The 16872-nt window shown below is 50.7% G+C and overlaps 1 protein-coding gene across 5 annotated transcripts in view; it reads left to right on the top strand.

The window, feature by feature from the left end:
• LOC134340962 (dixin-like) overlaps positions 1 to 15946 on the top strand; it is a 263330-nt gene extending 247384 nt beyond the window's left edge. For all 5 annotated transcript variants that reach the window (XM_063038593.1, XM_063038595.1, XM_063038594.1 and 2 more), the window contains 4 exons: positions 1874 to 1937; positions 2990 to 3098; positions 10337 to 10445; positions 15809 to 15946. In XM_063038593.1, coding sequence (XP_062894663.1) covers positions 1874 to 1937; positions 2990 to 3098; positions 10337 to 10445; positions 15809 to 15892 — 366 coding nt within the window. In that variant the 3' untranslated portion in view covers positions 15893 to 15946. The remainder of the gene's footprint in view (positions 1 to 1873; positions 1938 to 2989; positions 3099 to 10336; positions 10446 to 15808) is intronic.
• The last annotated feature ends 926 nt before the right edge of the window (positions 15947 to 16872 follow it).

Here is a 16872-nt window from a genome sequence, read left to right as displayed (position 1 = left end):
ACAGGTCAGTGTCAGTGTCTGTCATTAAACCTGTTACAGGTCAGTGTCAGTGTCTGTCATTAAACCTGTTACAGGTCAGTGTCTGTCATTAAACCTGTTACAGGTCAGTGTCAGTGTCTGTCATTAAACCTGGTACAGGTCAGTGTCTGTGTCTGTCATTAAACCTGTTACAAGTCAGTGTCAGTGTCTGTCATTAAACCTGTTACAAGTCAGTGTCAGTGTCTGTCATTAAACCTGTTACAAGTCAGTGTCAGTGTCTGCCGTTAAACCTGTTACAGGTCAGTGTCTGTGTCTGTCATTAAACCTGTTACAAGTCAGTGTCAGTGTCTGTTATTAAACCTGTTACAGGTCAGTGTCTGTCATTAAACCTGTTACAGGTCAGTGTCAGTGTCTGTCATTAAACCTGGTACAGGTCAGTGTCAGTGTCTGTCATTAAACCTGTTACAAGTCAGTGTCAGTGTCTGTCATTAAACCTGTTACAGGTCAGTGTCAGTGTCTGTCATTAAACCTGTTACAGGTCAGTGTCTGTCATTAAACCTGTTACAGGTCAGTGTCAGTGTCTGTCATTAAACCTGGTACAGGTCAGTGTCTGTGTCTGTCATTAAACCTGTTACAAGTCAGTGTCAGTGTCTGTCATTAAACCTGTTACAAGTCAGTGTCAGTGTCTGTCATTAAACCTGTTACAAGTCAGTGTCAGTGTCTGCCGTTAAACCTGTTACAGGTCAGTGTCTGTGTCTGTCATTAAACCTGTTACAAGTCAGTGTCAGTGTCTGTCATTAAACCTGTTACAGGTCAGTGTCTGTCATTAAACCTGTTACAGGTCAGTGTCAGTGTCTGTCATTAAACCTGGTACAGGTCAGTGTCAGTGTCTGTCATTAAACCTGTTACAAGTCAGTGTCAGTGTCTGTCATTAAACCTGTTACAGGTCAGTGTCAGTGTCTGTCATTAAACCTGTTACAGGTCAGTGTCAGTGTCTGTCATTAAACCTGTTGCAGGTCAGTGTCTGTCATTAAACCTGTTACAGGTCAGTGTCAGTGTCTGTCATTAAACCTGTTACAGGTCAGTGTCAGTGTCTGTCATTAAACCTGTTACAGGTCAGTGTCAGTGTCTGTCATTAAACCTGTTACAAGTCAGTGTCTGTCATTAAACCTGTTACAGGTCAGTGTCTGTCATTAAACCTGTTACAAGTCAGTGTCAGTGTCTGTCATTAAACCTGTTACAGGTCAGTGTCTGTCATTAAACCTGTTACAGGTCAGTGTCAGTGTCTGTCATTAAACCTGGTACAGGTCAGTGTCAGTGTCTGTCATTAAACCTGTTACAAGTCAGTGTCAGTGTCTGTCATTAAACCTGTTACAGGTCAGTGTCAGTGTCTGTCATTAAACCTGTTACAGGTCAGTGTCTGTCATTAAACCTGTTACAGGTCAGTGTCAGTGTCTGTCATTAAACCTGGTACAGGTCAGTGTCTGTGTCTGTCATTAAACCTGTTACAAGTCAGTGTCAGTGTCTGTCATTAAGCCTGTTACAAGTCAGTGTCAGTGTCTGTCATTAAACCTGTTACAAGTCAGTGTCAGTGTCTGTCATTAAACCTGTTACAGGTCAGTGTCTGTGTCTGTCACTAAACCATGCATCCACGAAAACAGAAGCGTGCCCCAAAGAAAGACTGACAGTAGAAACGCAGGAAAGTTCAAACCCCAGAGGTTACACACGAGGGTTGCCCATCATGTCTGCCGAAGGCGGGATACCTGTGCGGGAGGGTTTGTAAAATGGAAACGCCGTTGCACTGGGGCAGTTCCACTCTTTCTCTCTCTCGACTTAGAACTGATTGCCTGAAAGGTCTCCTGTAAACGCGGTGTTGTCGTTGTTGTCTCTGCAGAGTCCTGTGAAAAATTCCGGACGAGGATCCGGCACGGAGAGGGAATCTTGGTCGCAGAGTTCCAGTAAGTCCTCGACAATTAAACTGCAGACGTTTTACTGACACAACGCGCGAGACACCGGAATTTATAAGCATCGCACACAAGGTGCGGGAGGGTCCGAGCAGGTCAAGCAGCTTCTGTGGATGTGAATAAATGGTCGACGCTTTGAGTCGAGACCCTTCATCGAGACTGGAAAGGAATAAAAAACAATCTACGTCTCAGGCCGAGACCCCTCCTCATGACTGGAAAGGAAGGGGGCAAGGCACCGGAGGAAGAAGGTGGGGTGAGGGGAAGAAATTACTAGCTGGCAGGTCATAGGTGAGTCCAGGTGAGGGGGTGGTGGAAGTGAGAAACTGGGAGGTGATGGGTGGGAAAGGTAAAGGGCTGGAGAGGAAGGAATCTGATCGGAGAGGAGAGTGGACCGTGGGAGAAAGGGAAGGAGGAGGGACACCAGGGGGAGGTGACGGGTGGGAAAGGTAAAGGGCTGGAGAGGAAGGAATCTGATCGGAGAGGAGAGTGGACCGTGGGAGAAAGGGAAGGAGGAGGGACACCAGGGGGAGGTGATGGGTGGGAGAGGTAAAGGGCTGGAGAGGAAGGAATCTGATCGGAGAGGAGAGTGGACCGTGGGAGAAAGGGAAGGAGGAGGGACACCAGGGGGAGGTGATGGGTGGGAAAGGTAAAGGGCTGGAGAGGAAGAAATCTGATCGGAGAGGAGAGTGGACCGTGGGAGAAAGGGAAGGAGGAGAGACACCAGGGGGAGGTGAATGGACAAAGGAGGAAGGGGTAGAAATTGTCAGAAGTGACATTTCACTGTCCATTTTTTATGCACCATCTGTGGTTCACTAAACCTTTGCTCGGCGAAACTAATACCAGGTAGTTTAAACTGATTCTGTGGCGAGAAAAGATACTGATGAAATGTTGAAAGCGTCTCTGCAGTTGCGTAACGCAGCGTGGTTCTCACGCTGAGAACTTCGTACTCTTTCCCACACACGGAGCAATTTGCCTGCCTCGTCGCCGTTATGTGTCGGGACGTCTTGCATTTTGCTTTTAAGGATCAAATTGCCTTTTCTCCTCAGCCTCTCTGCGTTTTCTTCCCGCTGCCAGTCGGAGGAACACTGCCCTGACTAAGGTGCTGTACTTCATTGACCGCAGCCTCGTCCCCATCATGATCAGCATTGCGAAGAGGCAAGTATACTCGGTGAACAACCGACGGGAATGCGCACTGATGATCGTGTAGCCGTGGGGCGGTGGCGGGGGGGCGTCAAGAGTTGGGAGTTCAATTCCGGCTTTTACGTTGTCCTCGTGACTGGGTTTCCTCCGGGAGCTCTGGTTTCCTCCCACAGTCCAAAGACCTACCGGTTAGTGAGTTAACTGGTCGTTGTAAAATTGTCCTGTGACTAGGCTGGGGTTCAATCGCGGGATTGCCGGGTGGCACAACTCCAAAGGCTGGAAGAGCCTTTTCCACTCTGTGTCTCGATAAGTTAATAAGTTTTAAAAGCCCAGTAAATATAAATATATAGCTCATGAGCTCCATTTAATGTCAGAGAAATGTGTACAATACACAACCTGAAATATGTAAGATAGCTTCTGGACACAGATCGATTGCCTGTCCATAAACTGACGCTGGGCACAGGAGTGTCTGTACAGAAGGTGACTCTAACAGGAAATGATAAAGTAGTGGTGGTTTGGGGGTGTGGAGGGGTAGGTTAGTGGGTGGAGGTGTTGATCAGACTCACTGCTTGGGGAAAGTCACTGTTTTTGGTCTGGTGGGTCCTGGTGTGGACACTACGTAGCCTCCTCCCCGATGGGAGTGGGACAGACAGTCCGTGAGCAGGGTGGGTGGGATCCTTCACGGTCCTGGTGTGGACGCTACGTAGCCTCCTCCCCCGATGGGAGTGGGACGGACAGTCCGTGAGCAGGGTGGGTGGGATCCTTCACGGTCCTGGTGTGGGTGCTACGTAGCCTCCTCCCCGATGGGAGTGGGACAGACAGTCCGTGAGCAGGGTGGGTGGGATCCTTCACGGTCCTGGTGTGGACGCTACGTAGCCTCCTCCCCGATGGGAGTGGGACAGACAGTCCGTGAGCAGGGTGGGTGGGATCCTTCACGGTCCTGGTGTGGATGCTACGTAGCCTCCTCCCCGATGGGAGTGGGACAGACAATCCGTGAGTAGGGTGGGTGGATCCTTCACGGTGTTACTGGCCCCTTTTCCGGCATTTTTCTGTATATACTGTACCTGAGGTGATTTCAATTAAATATCAAAAGTTGTCATCGGTAATAGAGGAGGGAGGAGGGGGCCTTTTATGTTCCTATGATTCATTCTTTGGGGTTTCTTGTTTCATGGATGTCCGTGAAGAGTGAGAATTTCAGGTATAGATGATCTGATATTAAAATGAACCTTAACCTAAATGGACTCTGGTGATGGGAAGGATCTGAGAGTGAGTTGACGACCACACTGTCTTTATTGCAGCAGGAACTCATCTACTTCAGTCCGTTCCTATTCCATAAGAGCAGAGATAGGAGCAGAATTAAGGCCATTCAGCCCTTCGAGTCTGTACAGCCATTCCACCATGGCTGATCCCACTCAACCCCGTACACCTGCCTTCTCGCCGTATCCCTTTGATGCCCCGACCCGATCAGGAAACGATCAACTTCCGCCTTCAATTCCTGCACGGACTCGGTCTCCACCGCAGTCCTGTGGCAGAGCGTTCCACAGATTCACTACTCTCCGGCTATATTAAAAAAAAATCCTCCTTACCTCTGTTCTGAAACGGTCGCCCCTCAACTTTGAGGCTGTGCCCTCTAGTTCCGGATAACCCCCACCATAGGAAACATCCTCTCCACATCTACCCTGTCTAGTCCTTTCAACATTCCTCCCTTGGGTCAGCGAGCGTTACCTACTTCTCTGGGATTAGCGTTCCGGGATAAGGGGGTCCATTCTGGGAGAGCGAGACACCCCGCTGCTAAACCTGAGGCAGTTTCTGGATGTGAGACCCAATTAAACTATTAATGAAATGCCGAACCGGTGTGCGTGAACTCACTGAACTGGTGATCCGACTCCTCTCACTTTCCAGGGCTCCAAAGTTCAAACTTCTTATTGAAGTCGCTCTACGTCACCATGTCCAGCCCTGAGATGTCGTTTTCCTGCGGGCACAGTCAGCAAATCTATAGAATAGTAACTGTAAACAGGATCGGTGAAAGATCAACCAGAGTGCAGAAGACAGCAGACTGTGCAAATCGCAAATACAAATAGATAGCGATAAATAATGAGAACTTGGGGATAATGAGATAAAGAGTCCTTTAGAGTGAGATTACTGGCTGAGGGACACATCTCAATTGGATGGGCAAGTTGAGTGTAGTCATCCCCTTTTGTTCAACAGCCTGATGGTTGAGGGGTAGTAACTGTTCCTGAACCTGGTGGTGTGGGTCCTGAGGCTCCTGTACCTCCTTCCTGATGGTTGAGGGGTGATAACTGTTCCTGAACCTGGTGGTGTGGGTCCTGAGGCTCTTGTACCTCCTTCCTGATGGTTGAGGGGTAATAACTGTTCCTGAACCTTGTGCTGTGGGTCCTGAGGCTCCTGTACCTCCTTCCTGATGGTTGAGGGGTAATAACTGTTCCTGAACCTGGTGGTGAGAGTCCTGAGGCTCCTGTACCTCCTTCCTGATGGTTGAGGGGTAATAACTGTCCCTGAACCTGGTGATGTGGGTCCTGAGGCTCCTGTACCTCCTTCCTGATGGTTGAGGGGTAATAACTGTTCCTGAACCTGGTGGTGTGGGTCCTGAGGCTCCTGTACCTCCTTCCTGATGGTTGAGGGGTAATAACTGTCCCTGAACCTGGTGGTGTGGGTCCTGAGGCTCCTGTACCTCCTTCCTGATGGTTGAGGGGTGATAACTCTTCCTGAACCTGGTGGTGTGGGTCCTGAGGCTCCTGTACCTCCTTCCTGATGGTTGAGGGGGTAATAACTGTCCCTGAACCTGGTGGTGTGGGTCCTGAGGCTCCTGTACCTCCTTCCTGATGGTTGAGGGGTAATAACTGTTCCTGAACCTGGTGGTGTGGGTCCTGAGGCTCCTGTACCTCATTCCTGATGGTTGAGGGGTAATAACTGTTCCTGAACCTGGTGGGGTGGGTCCTGAGGCTCCTGTACCTCCTTCCTGATGGTTGAGGGGTAATAACTGTCCCTGAACCTGGTGGTGTGGATCCTGAGGCTCCTGTACCTCCTTCCTGATGGTTGAGGGGTAATAACTGTCCCTGAACCTGGTGGTGTGGGCCCTGAGGCTCCTGTACCTCCTTCCTGATGGTCGAGGGGTAATAACTGTTCCTGAACCTGGTGGGGTGGGTCCTGAGGCTCCTGTACCTCCTTCCTGATGGTTGAGGGGTAATAACTGTCCCTGAACCTGGTGGTGTGGATCCTGAGGCTCCTGTACCTCCTTCCTGATGCAGTGAGAAGAGAGCATGGTCTGGGTGGTGGGGATCTCTGATATCTCTGACAATGGACGTTGCTTTCCTGCGACAGCGTTTCACGTAGATGTGATCATTGGTCGGGCGGGGTTTACCCGTGATGGACTGGGCCGAATTCACTTCCTTTTGTTGGATTTTCCATTCATGATTGATGGTGTTCCCATACCAGGCTGTGATGCAGCCAGTCACTGCACGGCTATAGAAGTTTGTCAAGGTTTTAGGTGTCATGCCAAATCTTCACAGACCCTTAAGGAAGTGCTTTTTTCTCAGTGTTATTTCTTTATCTATTTTTTAAATCATTTGTACATTTTGTCCTTGTTTGCACATCGGTTGTTTGTCTGTATTTCTGTAAATGCCTGCAAGAAAATGAACCTCAGGATTAGGATGTAGTGACACATGAGTTCTTGAATCTACTTTGAACCTTGAACTAAGCTGATCCCTTCTGCCTGCACAATGCACGTTCTCGGCACGTTCGTGGGCTGACCGTCGAGCCTTCTCAGCGCCTCTGTCATATCTGACTCCGGCGCCACCCCTGACCGGGCATCCCAGGCACCCCCGCCACTCTCTGTGTACCGTAAAACCAGCGGTCCCCAACCACCGGGCCGCAAAGCATGTGCTACCGGGCCGCGAGGAAACGATAGGAGTCAGCTGCACCTTTCCTCATTCCCTGTCACGCACTGTTGGACTTGAATATAGGGTTGCCAACTGTCCCGTATTTGCCGGGACATCCCGTATATTGGGCAAAATTGGCTTGTCCCATACGGGACCGCCCTTGTCCCGTATTTCCCCCACTAAGGTAGAACGTTCCTATGAAACCTTTCGCAAAGAAGCAATTACCATTAATTTATATGGGGAAAAATTTTGAGTGTTCCCAGACCCAAAAAATAACCTAACAAATCATACCAAATAACACGTAAAACCAAAAATAAATAACACTAACATACAGTAAAAGCAGGAATGATATGATAAATACACAGCCTATATACAGCAGAAATAATGTATGTACAGTATAGTCGGGAAGATGAAGGCAAAACCGGATTGTGGGAGAAAATCGGCTCGTACGCGCTACGCGCACGTCACACATCCGCACACAGGTGCCCGCGCAAGGCTTCATGGTCGTGGTAGTCTTTTCCTGGGGTAAAGTGTCCCGGGATTTGACTGCTAATTTTGTCCTTTATTTGGGAGTGAGAAAGTTGGCGACCCTAACTGTAAAAGACACATTGAGGTGAGCTTCACCCTACCTGAACATCACCACACCGCCCCCCCCCACCCCGCAGGTCGGCTGGTCCGCAAGAATATTGTCAATATTAAACCGGTCCGCGGTGCGAAAATGGTTGGGGACCCCTGCTCTAAATCACCTTAACTTCACTCACCCCACCACTGAACTGTTCCCACAGCCGACGGACTCACCATTAAGCTCTCTTCACCTCATGTTCCTGCTGGCTTATCAACTAATTAATTAATTTCTCTTTTGGGTTTGCACAGATTGTTGTCTCTTGGAGGCTGGTCGTTTGTCCGTCCCATTGGGTGTGGTCTTTCACTGATTTTATTGTGTTTCTTTGTATTTACTGCGTATGCCCACAAGAAAATGAATCTCGGGGTTGTGCGTGTATATATGTTGTTACGTACCCCATAACTGGGTTGCCAAACCAGTAGAAATGGACCACTTAGTTGGAGTCTGGTTTAACAGAAACTAATAAAGTTTTATTAAAGAAATAAGTAACACAGTACTCTAATCGTAAGGATATAAATGCAACAGGTTAGCAATGATAAAACACACATGTACACAGAACTAGGGTAATAGGAATCAACCAAACTCTGTCGCAGTCGAGGGGTAAAATGATGAGTCTCAAGTGACGCAGAGTTCAGTTCAGCTTAGTACAGTTCGCAGTAATCGCTGTTGTGCCGTCGGAGAGAGAGAGAGAGACAATGCAAATTTGATTCAGACAGACCTTTGATGTTCTTCGCAGTTGGCTTTCGGGCGGACCCTTTTTCATGTCTTCTGTGGTCACCGACTGTGACCCCTCCGTTCCGGATACGACCGTTCTTCCGCAGTGAACCCAGTACCCAGGCAAGGGCGGGCACACACACCATGTTCCCACCGATCGTACCCTTTCACCCTGTGCATCTATGGTCGGTTCCCGCAACCGGACCTCCAAACTCCCACCAACTTGTGGGGGCACACCGCTCTTCCAGGGTCTCGTTATCTCATGATCTTGTGGTGTGTCGTGCCTTAGCGAACCTGCTATTTAATCCCCCTGCTGGAGTATCGCCTGTCCATCAAACTTCAAACAGTTCAGGTTCAAAGTAACCGGTCTGTCAATATTCTGAAATGTGTTTCTTTCTCGTTAATCTCTCTCTCCTCTCTTATTAGCATTTTGAATGTTCCTCCATTGTCTCCCTTATCTCTTTTTATTAGCATCAATCTTCTGATGACTTGGTTTGTCGTCACAATATATATTTTTTCTTTACTTTGAAAATTGAACTTTTAATTTACCCCCTTCACCTTAAAAGCATGCCCACTCGAGTGAGACAGAAGGGTTACCCACTCCAGACCGTCACTCGACGTCCGGCCGCTGGAGCAGGGACCGAGTACCGTGCGCGCTGTGATATTTATTGAGTAACAAATCCAGAGGGGCGACAGAGTCGGCGTCTAAAGTTCAGGTGGAGATCAAAAAAAAATCCAGAGAAGTCCAGAAATCAGAATCGAGGGGAAACAGGCAGGGTCGAAGAAACCAGAACAATTGAGATAAGCGGGCGAAATCAGGGTCGGCAAACAGGCAGGGTTGATACGTGGAAGGACAGAGTTTAGAACATAGAACATAGAACAGTACAGCACAGTACAGGCCCTTCGGCCCACAATGTTGTGCCAACCCTCAAACCCTGCCTCCCATATAAGCCCCCACCTTAAATTCCTCCATATACCTGTCTAGTAGTCTCTTAAACTTCACTAGTGTATCTGCCTCCACCACTGACTCAGGCAGCGCATTCCACGCACCAACCACTCTCTGAGTAAAAAAAACCTTCCTCTAATATCCCCCTTGAACTTCCCACCCCTTACCTTAAAGCCATGTCCTCTTGTATTGAGCAGTGGTGCCCTGGGAAAGAGGCGCTGGCTATCCACTCTATCTATTCCTCTTATTATCTTGTACACCTCTATCATGTCTCCTCTCATCCTCCTTCTCTCCAAAGTGTAGAGCCCGAGCTCCCTTAATCTCTGATCATAATGCATACTCTCTAAACCAGGCAGCATCCTGGTAAATCTCCTCTGAACCCCTTCCAATACTTCCACATCCTTCCTACAGTGAGGTGACCAGAACTGGACACAGTACTCCAAGTGTGGCCTAACCAGAGTTTTATAGAGCTGCATCATTACATCGCGACTCTTAAACTCTGTCCCTCGACTTATGAAAGCTAACACCCCATAAGCTTTCTTAACTACCCTATCCACCTGTGAGGCAACTTTCAGGGATCTGTGGACATGTACCCCGAGATCCCTCTTCTCCTCCACACTACCAAGTATCCTGCCATTTACTTTGTACAAATGCTGGAAAGGCTCAGGAAAATTCACTGACACAATCTGGCAACAACCAGGCGAAAACACAGGACAAAGTACACGGAGCAGTAGACAGAGAGGCAGAGGATAGGTGGAGCACAGTGAGACACAGGTAATAATGAGAAACAGGTGAGAGACGGAGTACTCAGTAATACAGGGGCCGGAGTAGAGCAGGGGCGGGGGCCAGGAGCACATGGCAATACAAAAACCACAGACTGACGGCTGGGGGGAAACACACAAACAGACAAAGTTCAACTGGAGTTACTGACACTCGAGATAGAACTCGACACTACCTTCCCTCCATGTTCTCTCAGCCGGGTGGGGGGGGGGCACTTTCTGATTTAAATTGACCTATTATACAATCCAGTTTCAAACTGTTCATCTCTAATTTGTCGACCTAACTCTTCCAGCCTTGGTGAGGTGACTCTTAAAGACTTCAAAGCAGCAGTCGGTCGGGAAGGCAACTTCAGATACCACTTTAAGGCCCTAGACCCGGAATTCGGCACCGTCAAAGAGGAGGTAAGCCCAAATCACTCGCATCCTGTTAAAATATTCTTCGTTTGTATGGGTAGCCTCCGACCCAATGGCATGAACTTAGATTTCTCCTTCCAGTAATTATTCCCCCTCTCCCCTTCCCTCTTCGATTCCACACTTTGGCCTCTTACCTCTTCTCCTCACCTCCCTATCACCTTCCCATCACCTCCCTCTGGAGTCCCTCCACCTTCCCTTTCTCCCATGGTACACTGTCCTCTCCTATTCTCCTTCCCTTTCTCCCACGGTCCACTCTCCTCTCCGATCAGATTCCTTCCTCTCCAGCCCTTTACCTTTCCCACCCATCACCTCCCCCTGGTGTCCCTCCTCCTTCCCTTTCTCCCACGGTCCACTCTCCTCTCCCATCAGATTCCTTCCTCTCCAGCCCTTTACCTTTCCCACCCATCACCTCCCCCTGGTGTCCCTCCTCCTTCCCTCTCTCCCACGGTCCACTCTCCTCTCCCATCAGATTCCTTCCTCTCCAGCCCTTTACCTTTCCCACCCATCACCTCCCCCTGGTGTCCCTCCTCCTTCCCTCTCTCCCACGGTCCACTCTCCTCTCCCATCAGATTCCTTCCTCTCCAGCCCTTTACCTTTCCCACCCATCACCTCCCCCTGGTGTCCCTCCTCCTTCCCTTTCTCCCACGGTCCACTCTCCTCTCCGATCAGATTCCTTCCTCTCCAGCCCTTTACCTTTCCCACCCATCACCTCCCCCTGGTGTCCCTCCTTCTTCCCTTTCTCCCACGGTCCACTCTCCTCTCCGATCAGATTCCTTCCTCTCCAGCCCTTTACCTTTCCCACCCATCACCTCCCCCTGGTGTCCCTCCTCCTTCCCTTTCTCCCACGGTCCACTCTCCACTCCGATCAGATTCCTTCCTCTCCAGCCCTTTACCTTTCCCACCCGTCACCTCCCCCTGGTGTCCCTCCTTCCCTTTCTCCCACGGTCCACTCTCCTCTCCGATCAGATTCCTTCCTCTCCAGCCCTTTACCTTTCCCACCCATCACCTCTCCCTGGTGTCCCTCCTCCTTCCCTTTCTCCCACGGTCCACTCTCCTCTCCGATCAGATTCCTTCCTCTCCAGCCCTTTACCTTTCCCACCCATCACCTCTCCCTGGTGTCCCTCCTCCTTCCCTTTCTCCCACGGTCCACTCTCCTCTCCGATCAGATTCCTTCCTCTCCAGCCCTTTACCTTTCCCACCCATCACCTCCCCCTGGTGTCCCTCCTCCTTCCCTTTCTCCCACGGTCCACTCTCCTCTCCCATCAGATTCCTTCCTCTCCAGCCCTTTACCTTTCCCACCCATCACCTCCCCCTGGTGTCCCTCCTCCTTCCCTTTCTCCCACGGTCCACTCTCCTCTCCGATCAGATTCCTTCCTCTCCAGCCCTTTACCTTTCCCACCCATCACCTCCCCCTGGTGTCCCTCTTCCTTCCCTTTCTCCCACGGTCCACTCTCCTCTCCGATCAGATTCCTTCCTCTCCAGCCCTTTACCTTTCCCACCCATCACCTCCCCCTGGTGTCCCTCCTCCTTCCCTTTCTACCACGGTCCACTCTCCTCTCCGATCAGATTCCTTCCTCTCCAGCCCTTTACCTTTCCCACCCGTCACCTCCCCCTGGTGTCCCTTCTCCTTCCCTTTCTCCCACGGTCCACTCTCCTCTCCGATCAGATTCCTTCCTCTCCAGCCCTTTACCTTTCCCACCCATCACCTCCCCCTGGTGTCCCTCCTCCTTCCCTTTCTACCACGGTCCACTCTCCTCTCCGATCAGATTCCTTCCTCTCCAGCCCTTTACCTTTCCCACCCATCACCTCCCCCTGGTGTCCCTCCTCCTTCCCTTTCTCCCACGGTCCACTCTCCTCTCCGATCAGATTCCTTCCTCTCCAGCCCTTTACCTTTCCCACCCATCACCTCCCCCTGGTGTCCCTCCTCCTTCCCTTTCTCCCATGGTCCACTCTCCTCTCCCATCAGGTTGGGAGCCCCCCTGCTCAGGCGCCCCGGCGTTCCCAGGAGGACAGTGCCTTCCTACCTGTACTTGGCAGCACCACTGGCTGGTTGGTGACTTCCGCCAGTGTGTGGCGACGCTGGCCACACCTCATTGCCTGGAAGGACGCGTAGACCTGGGCGGGGTCCTCCTCTGAGTCCACCTCGGTCTCTATCCCCTCGTCAATCGAGGTCTCCATCATGAACTGCGACAGGTGTCCCTCCTCCTTCCCTTTCTCCCATGGTCCACTCTCCTCTCCGATCAGATTCCTTCCTCTCCAGCCCTTTACCTTTCCCACCAATCACCTCCCCCTGGTGTCCCTCCTCCTTCCCTTTCTCCCACGGTCCACTCTCGTCTCCCATCAGATTCCTTCCTCTCCAGCCCTTTACCTTTCCCACCCATCACCTCCCCCTGGTGTCCCTCCTCCTTCCCTTTCTCCCACGGTCCACTCTCCTCTCCGATCAGATTCCTTCCTCTCCAGCCCTTTACCTTTCCCACCCATCACCTCCCCCTGGTGTCCCTCCTCCTTCCCTTTCTCCCACGGTCCACTCTCCTCTCTGATCAGATTCCTTCCTCTCCAGCCCTTTACCTTTCCCAACCATCACCTCCCCCTGGTCCTCCTTACCCCTACCTCCCTATTCTGGCATCTCTCACCCCCCCCCACCCTTTCCTTTCCAGTCCTGATGAAGGATCTCAGTCCGAAACATCGACTGTTTACTCTTTTCCATAGTTGCTGCCTGACCTGCTGAGTTCCTCCAGCATTGAATGTGTGTGTGTGTGTGTGTGTGTCTGTGTGTGTGTGTGTGTGTGTGTGTGTGTGTGTTGCTCTGGATTTCCAGCGTCTGCAGAATCTCTTGAGGTTATATACTTCATTTTTCATTGCCTGTACCACTTAATTGGCTGAAGAAATGTTCTGTCGGTATTCTGTAATAGGGCAGATGCTTTTTTTGAGATAAAACTCTGTCCCAAGTCTAAGGAATTCTTTATTCTTAACAGTATGGGGCACAGAAGGATCTTGGGGTCGACGTCTGTAGATGGTCCAGAGTTGCCATGCAAGTCAATAGGGTCGTGAGGAAGGCCATCATGACTCGGGATTGAGTTTAAGAGCCGCGTGGTAACGTTGCAGCTCTATAAAGCCCTGGTTAGACCACGCATTGAATACCGTGCTCAGTTCTGGTCGCCTCTTTTTGGGAAGGATGTGGAAGCTTTGGAGAGGGTGCTTAGGAGTTCTAACAGGGCATTGTCTGGAATGGAGGGCAGGTCTGATGAGTGTGACCTTCAAGTCCTGTTGGCTGTGTAAGTCCAGGGAAGACAATCTCCAGCCCCGCCAGACGGGCGAGATTGAGGTTCAAGCCCACCTCGAAACCCCCTGTTTGTGTGGACGCTGCGTGATGTGTTACCCCATTACAAATTAGTACCATGAAATATCAGACTAGCTTTATAATCCTTAATCTGACGACAGGGTTAGTCAAGAGAAAAAGGGCCCGTTTTAGTGAAACAGCCGAATGCGCACAAGTTGGAGCTCGCGGTTTCCCCCTTGCCGGTCCTCCATCGCATTCCCCCCGGGCTTCATCGTCTCCCAAGTCCCTCCCACGATCTCTCCTCTCCTGCGTCTTCTCTCTCCGTCTCCCGCCCGACAGATCGAAAACGCACTCCCCTCATTGGACGGTTCACATTCCAAAGCCCCCGTTATCCCCAACCATAACCCAAACACTGCCTGTGCGGCAAGACCATTGCGTGGGCAGCGAGACCCTTCCCAGGGCGTTACGTGAGGACAGGTCGATCAAGCCGGGGTTTTCTCTTCGGAGCGAAGGAGGGTGAGAGGTGACCTGATAGAGATGTAGATCAAGTGGACAGCCAGTACCTCTCCCCTCAGGTGGAAATGGAGAATACAGGAGGGCCTGATTTTGAGGTGATTGGAGGAAAGTATTGGGGGGGATTGTCAGGGCTAGGTTTTCACACAGGGAGTGGTGGGTGGGAGTAACATCATTCTCACGATGGTGGTAGAGGCAGATACACTGAGAGATTCTCAGACGGGCGTGGATGAAAGGAAAACGGAGAGCTGTGAAGGGCTGGAGGGCTAGCACAGTGTGATGGGCTGAAGGGCCTGCACTGCTCCCTGTTCTGTCAGTCCACTGGAGACAAGCGTTGCCAAAGCTCGCCGTTCCGGCCCAACTCCGCTGCCCTGCTGGGCACTTCGAAGGCCTGCTGTGGTGAGACACCTACAGTGTCGGCTCCTGAGTACAGAGCGCATGGCAGGAATTGAATTCCTGGTTCTTTTGGATGGGATATTCACTCTCAGAACCAGATTTAATGACACTGGCGTCCTTCAGAACTTAGTTCTCCTGAGGCAGCACATAGAAATCAGAACCGATAAAGTAACCGATTTTTAAAAAATGGTGTCCAAAAGAGAGCAAAAAACACAGTGAGCTGGTGCCCGTGGGTGCTTTGTCCATTCAGAAATCTCATGGGAGAGGGGAAGAAGCTGTTCCTGTGAGGTCGTGTCTGTGAGAAACTGTTCCTGTGATGTGTGTGTGAAACTGTTCCTGTTTCATTGTGTGCATGAGAGACTGTTCCTGTGACGTTGTGTCTGTGACAAACTGTTCCTGTGATGTGTGTGTGAAACTGTTCCTGTGATGTGTGTGTGAAACTATTCCTGTTTCATTGTGTGCCTGAGAGACTGTTCCTGTGACATTGTGTGTGTGAAACTGTTCTTGTGATGTTATGTGTGTGTGAAACTCTTCCTGTGAGGTTGTGTGTGTGAAACTTCCTGTGATGTGTGTGTGTGTGAAACTGTTCCTGTGACATTGTGTGTGTGAGAAACTCTTCCTGTGAGATTGTGTGTGTGAAACTGTTCCTGTGACATTGTGTGTGTGAAACTGTTCCTGTGACGTTATGTGTGTGAGAAACTCTTCCTGTGAGGTTGTGTGTGTGAAACTTCCTGTGATGTGTGTGTGTGTGAAACTGTTCCTGTGACATTGTGTGTGTGAGAAACTCTTCCTGTGAGATTGTGTGTGTGAAACTGTTCCTGTGACATTGTGTGTGTGAAACTGTTCCTGTGACGTTATGTGTGTGAGAAACTCTTCCTGTGAGGTTGTGTGTGTGAGAAACTCTTCCTGTGACGTTATGTGTGTGAGAAACTCTTCCTGTGAGGTTGTGTGTGTGAGAAACTCTTCCTGTGACGTTGTGTGTGTGAGAAACTCTTCCTGTGAGGTTGTGTGTGTGACACCCGCAACTTAAAATGAAGAATAAGTGAAGGAATTCACGTCCTTAAATGTTGTGTATTCCGGACATTAAAACTAACACCAAAAACCCAGAGCGGAAAATGTTAATGAGTTTATGATTTTAAATTCTTTCCCCCCCCGCCCTTAGCTTTTCCACGACGACGACATCGTTCCCGGTTGGGAGGGTAAAATAGTTGCCTGGATTGAAGAGGACAACGGGGACAGCAGGTAGACGAATTCTCTCCTCCGATGTGGGAGTCTGCTTCTCGACAGCACTGCCGTCCGGAGGAGAATAAGCAGGAGCCAAAGGACACCACTCGTCTTCTCGTCCGCCTGTGCGATCGGGCCGAGACGTGGTGCCGTGCCAACTGCCAAACCGGCACTGGAGGGAAGAGGCTGGTGTGGAGGATTTCCACAGCGGATGCCTGACGTTCCAAGCCTGGCCTGCTGTAAACTGTTGTGGCTTCTGTTGGTCACTGTGCCCACGTACAATCGTAGTGCCTCCTCGAAAGCAGCAAGTGCAGTGCGGCCGACAGCGTAATTGTGCAAAGCAGCCTCCGACGAGTATTGTTCCTGTTTCACCTCCGGAGCTTGGGGCTTCTGCAGACTGTTTTCAGTTTCACGTTGTTGAAAATCCAGACAATGTGACCGACTTGTAAATCTCCCCCCAGCTTGCAGAAACAACGGCTGGTGTTCTGCCTGAGAACCTGACAGCGTCAATGTCAATATCTCTAATTTCTGGTATTTTATCCACCCCACCACCCATCTCTCTTTTCCTGTTCCCCATTCTGGCTCCCCTCCCACCCCTTCGCTTCTCACCTGCCCATCACCTCCCCCTGGTGTCCCTCCTCCTTCCCTTTCTCCCACGGTCCACTCTCCTCTCCTATCAGATTCCTTCCTCTCCAGCCCTTTACCTTTCCCACCCATCACCTCCCCCTGGTGTCCTTCCTCCTTCCCTCTCTCCCACGGTCCACTCTCCTCTCCGATCAGATTCCTTCCTCTCCAGCCCTTTACCTTTCCCACCCATCACCTCCCTCTGGTGTCCCTTCTCCTTCCCTCTCTCCCACGGTCCACTCTCCTCTCCGATCAGATTCCTTCCTCTCCAGCCCTTTACCTTTCCCACCCATCACCTCCCCCTGGTGTCCTTCCTCCTTCCCTCTCTCCCACGGTCCACTCTCCTCTCCGATCAGATTCCTTCCTCTCCAGCCCTTT

The sequence above is a fragment of the Mobula hypostoma genome, chromosome X2 (assembly GCF_963921235.1).
Source record: "Mobula hypostoma chromosome X2, sMobHyp1.1, whole genome shotgun sequence".
In the NCBI taxonomy this organism is placed as follows: domain Eukaryota; kingdom Metazoa; phylum Chordata; class Chondrichthyes; order Myliobatiformes; family Myliobatidae; genus Mobula; species Mobula hypostoma.
The sequence above is the reverse complement of the archived record's forward strand: the minus strand, read 5'-3'. Positions and strand labels throughout refer to the sequence as shown.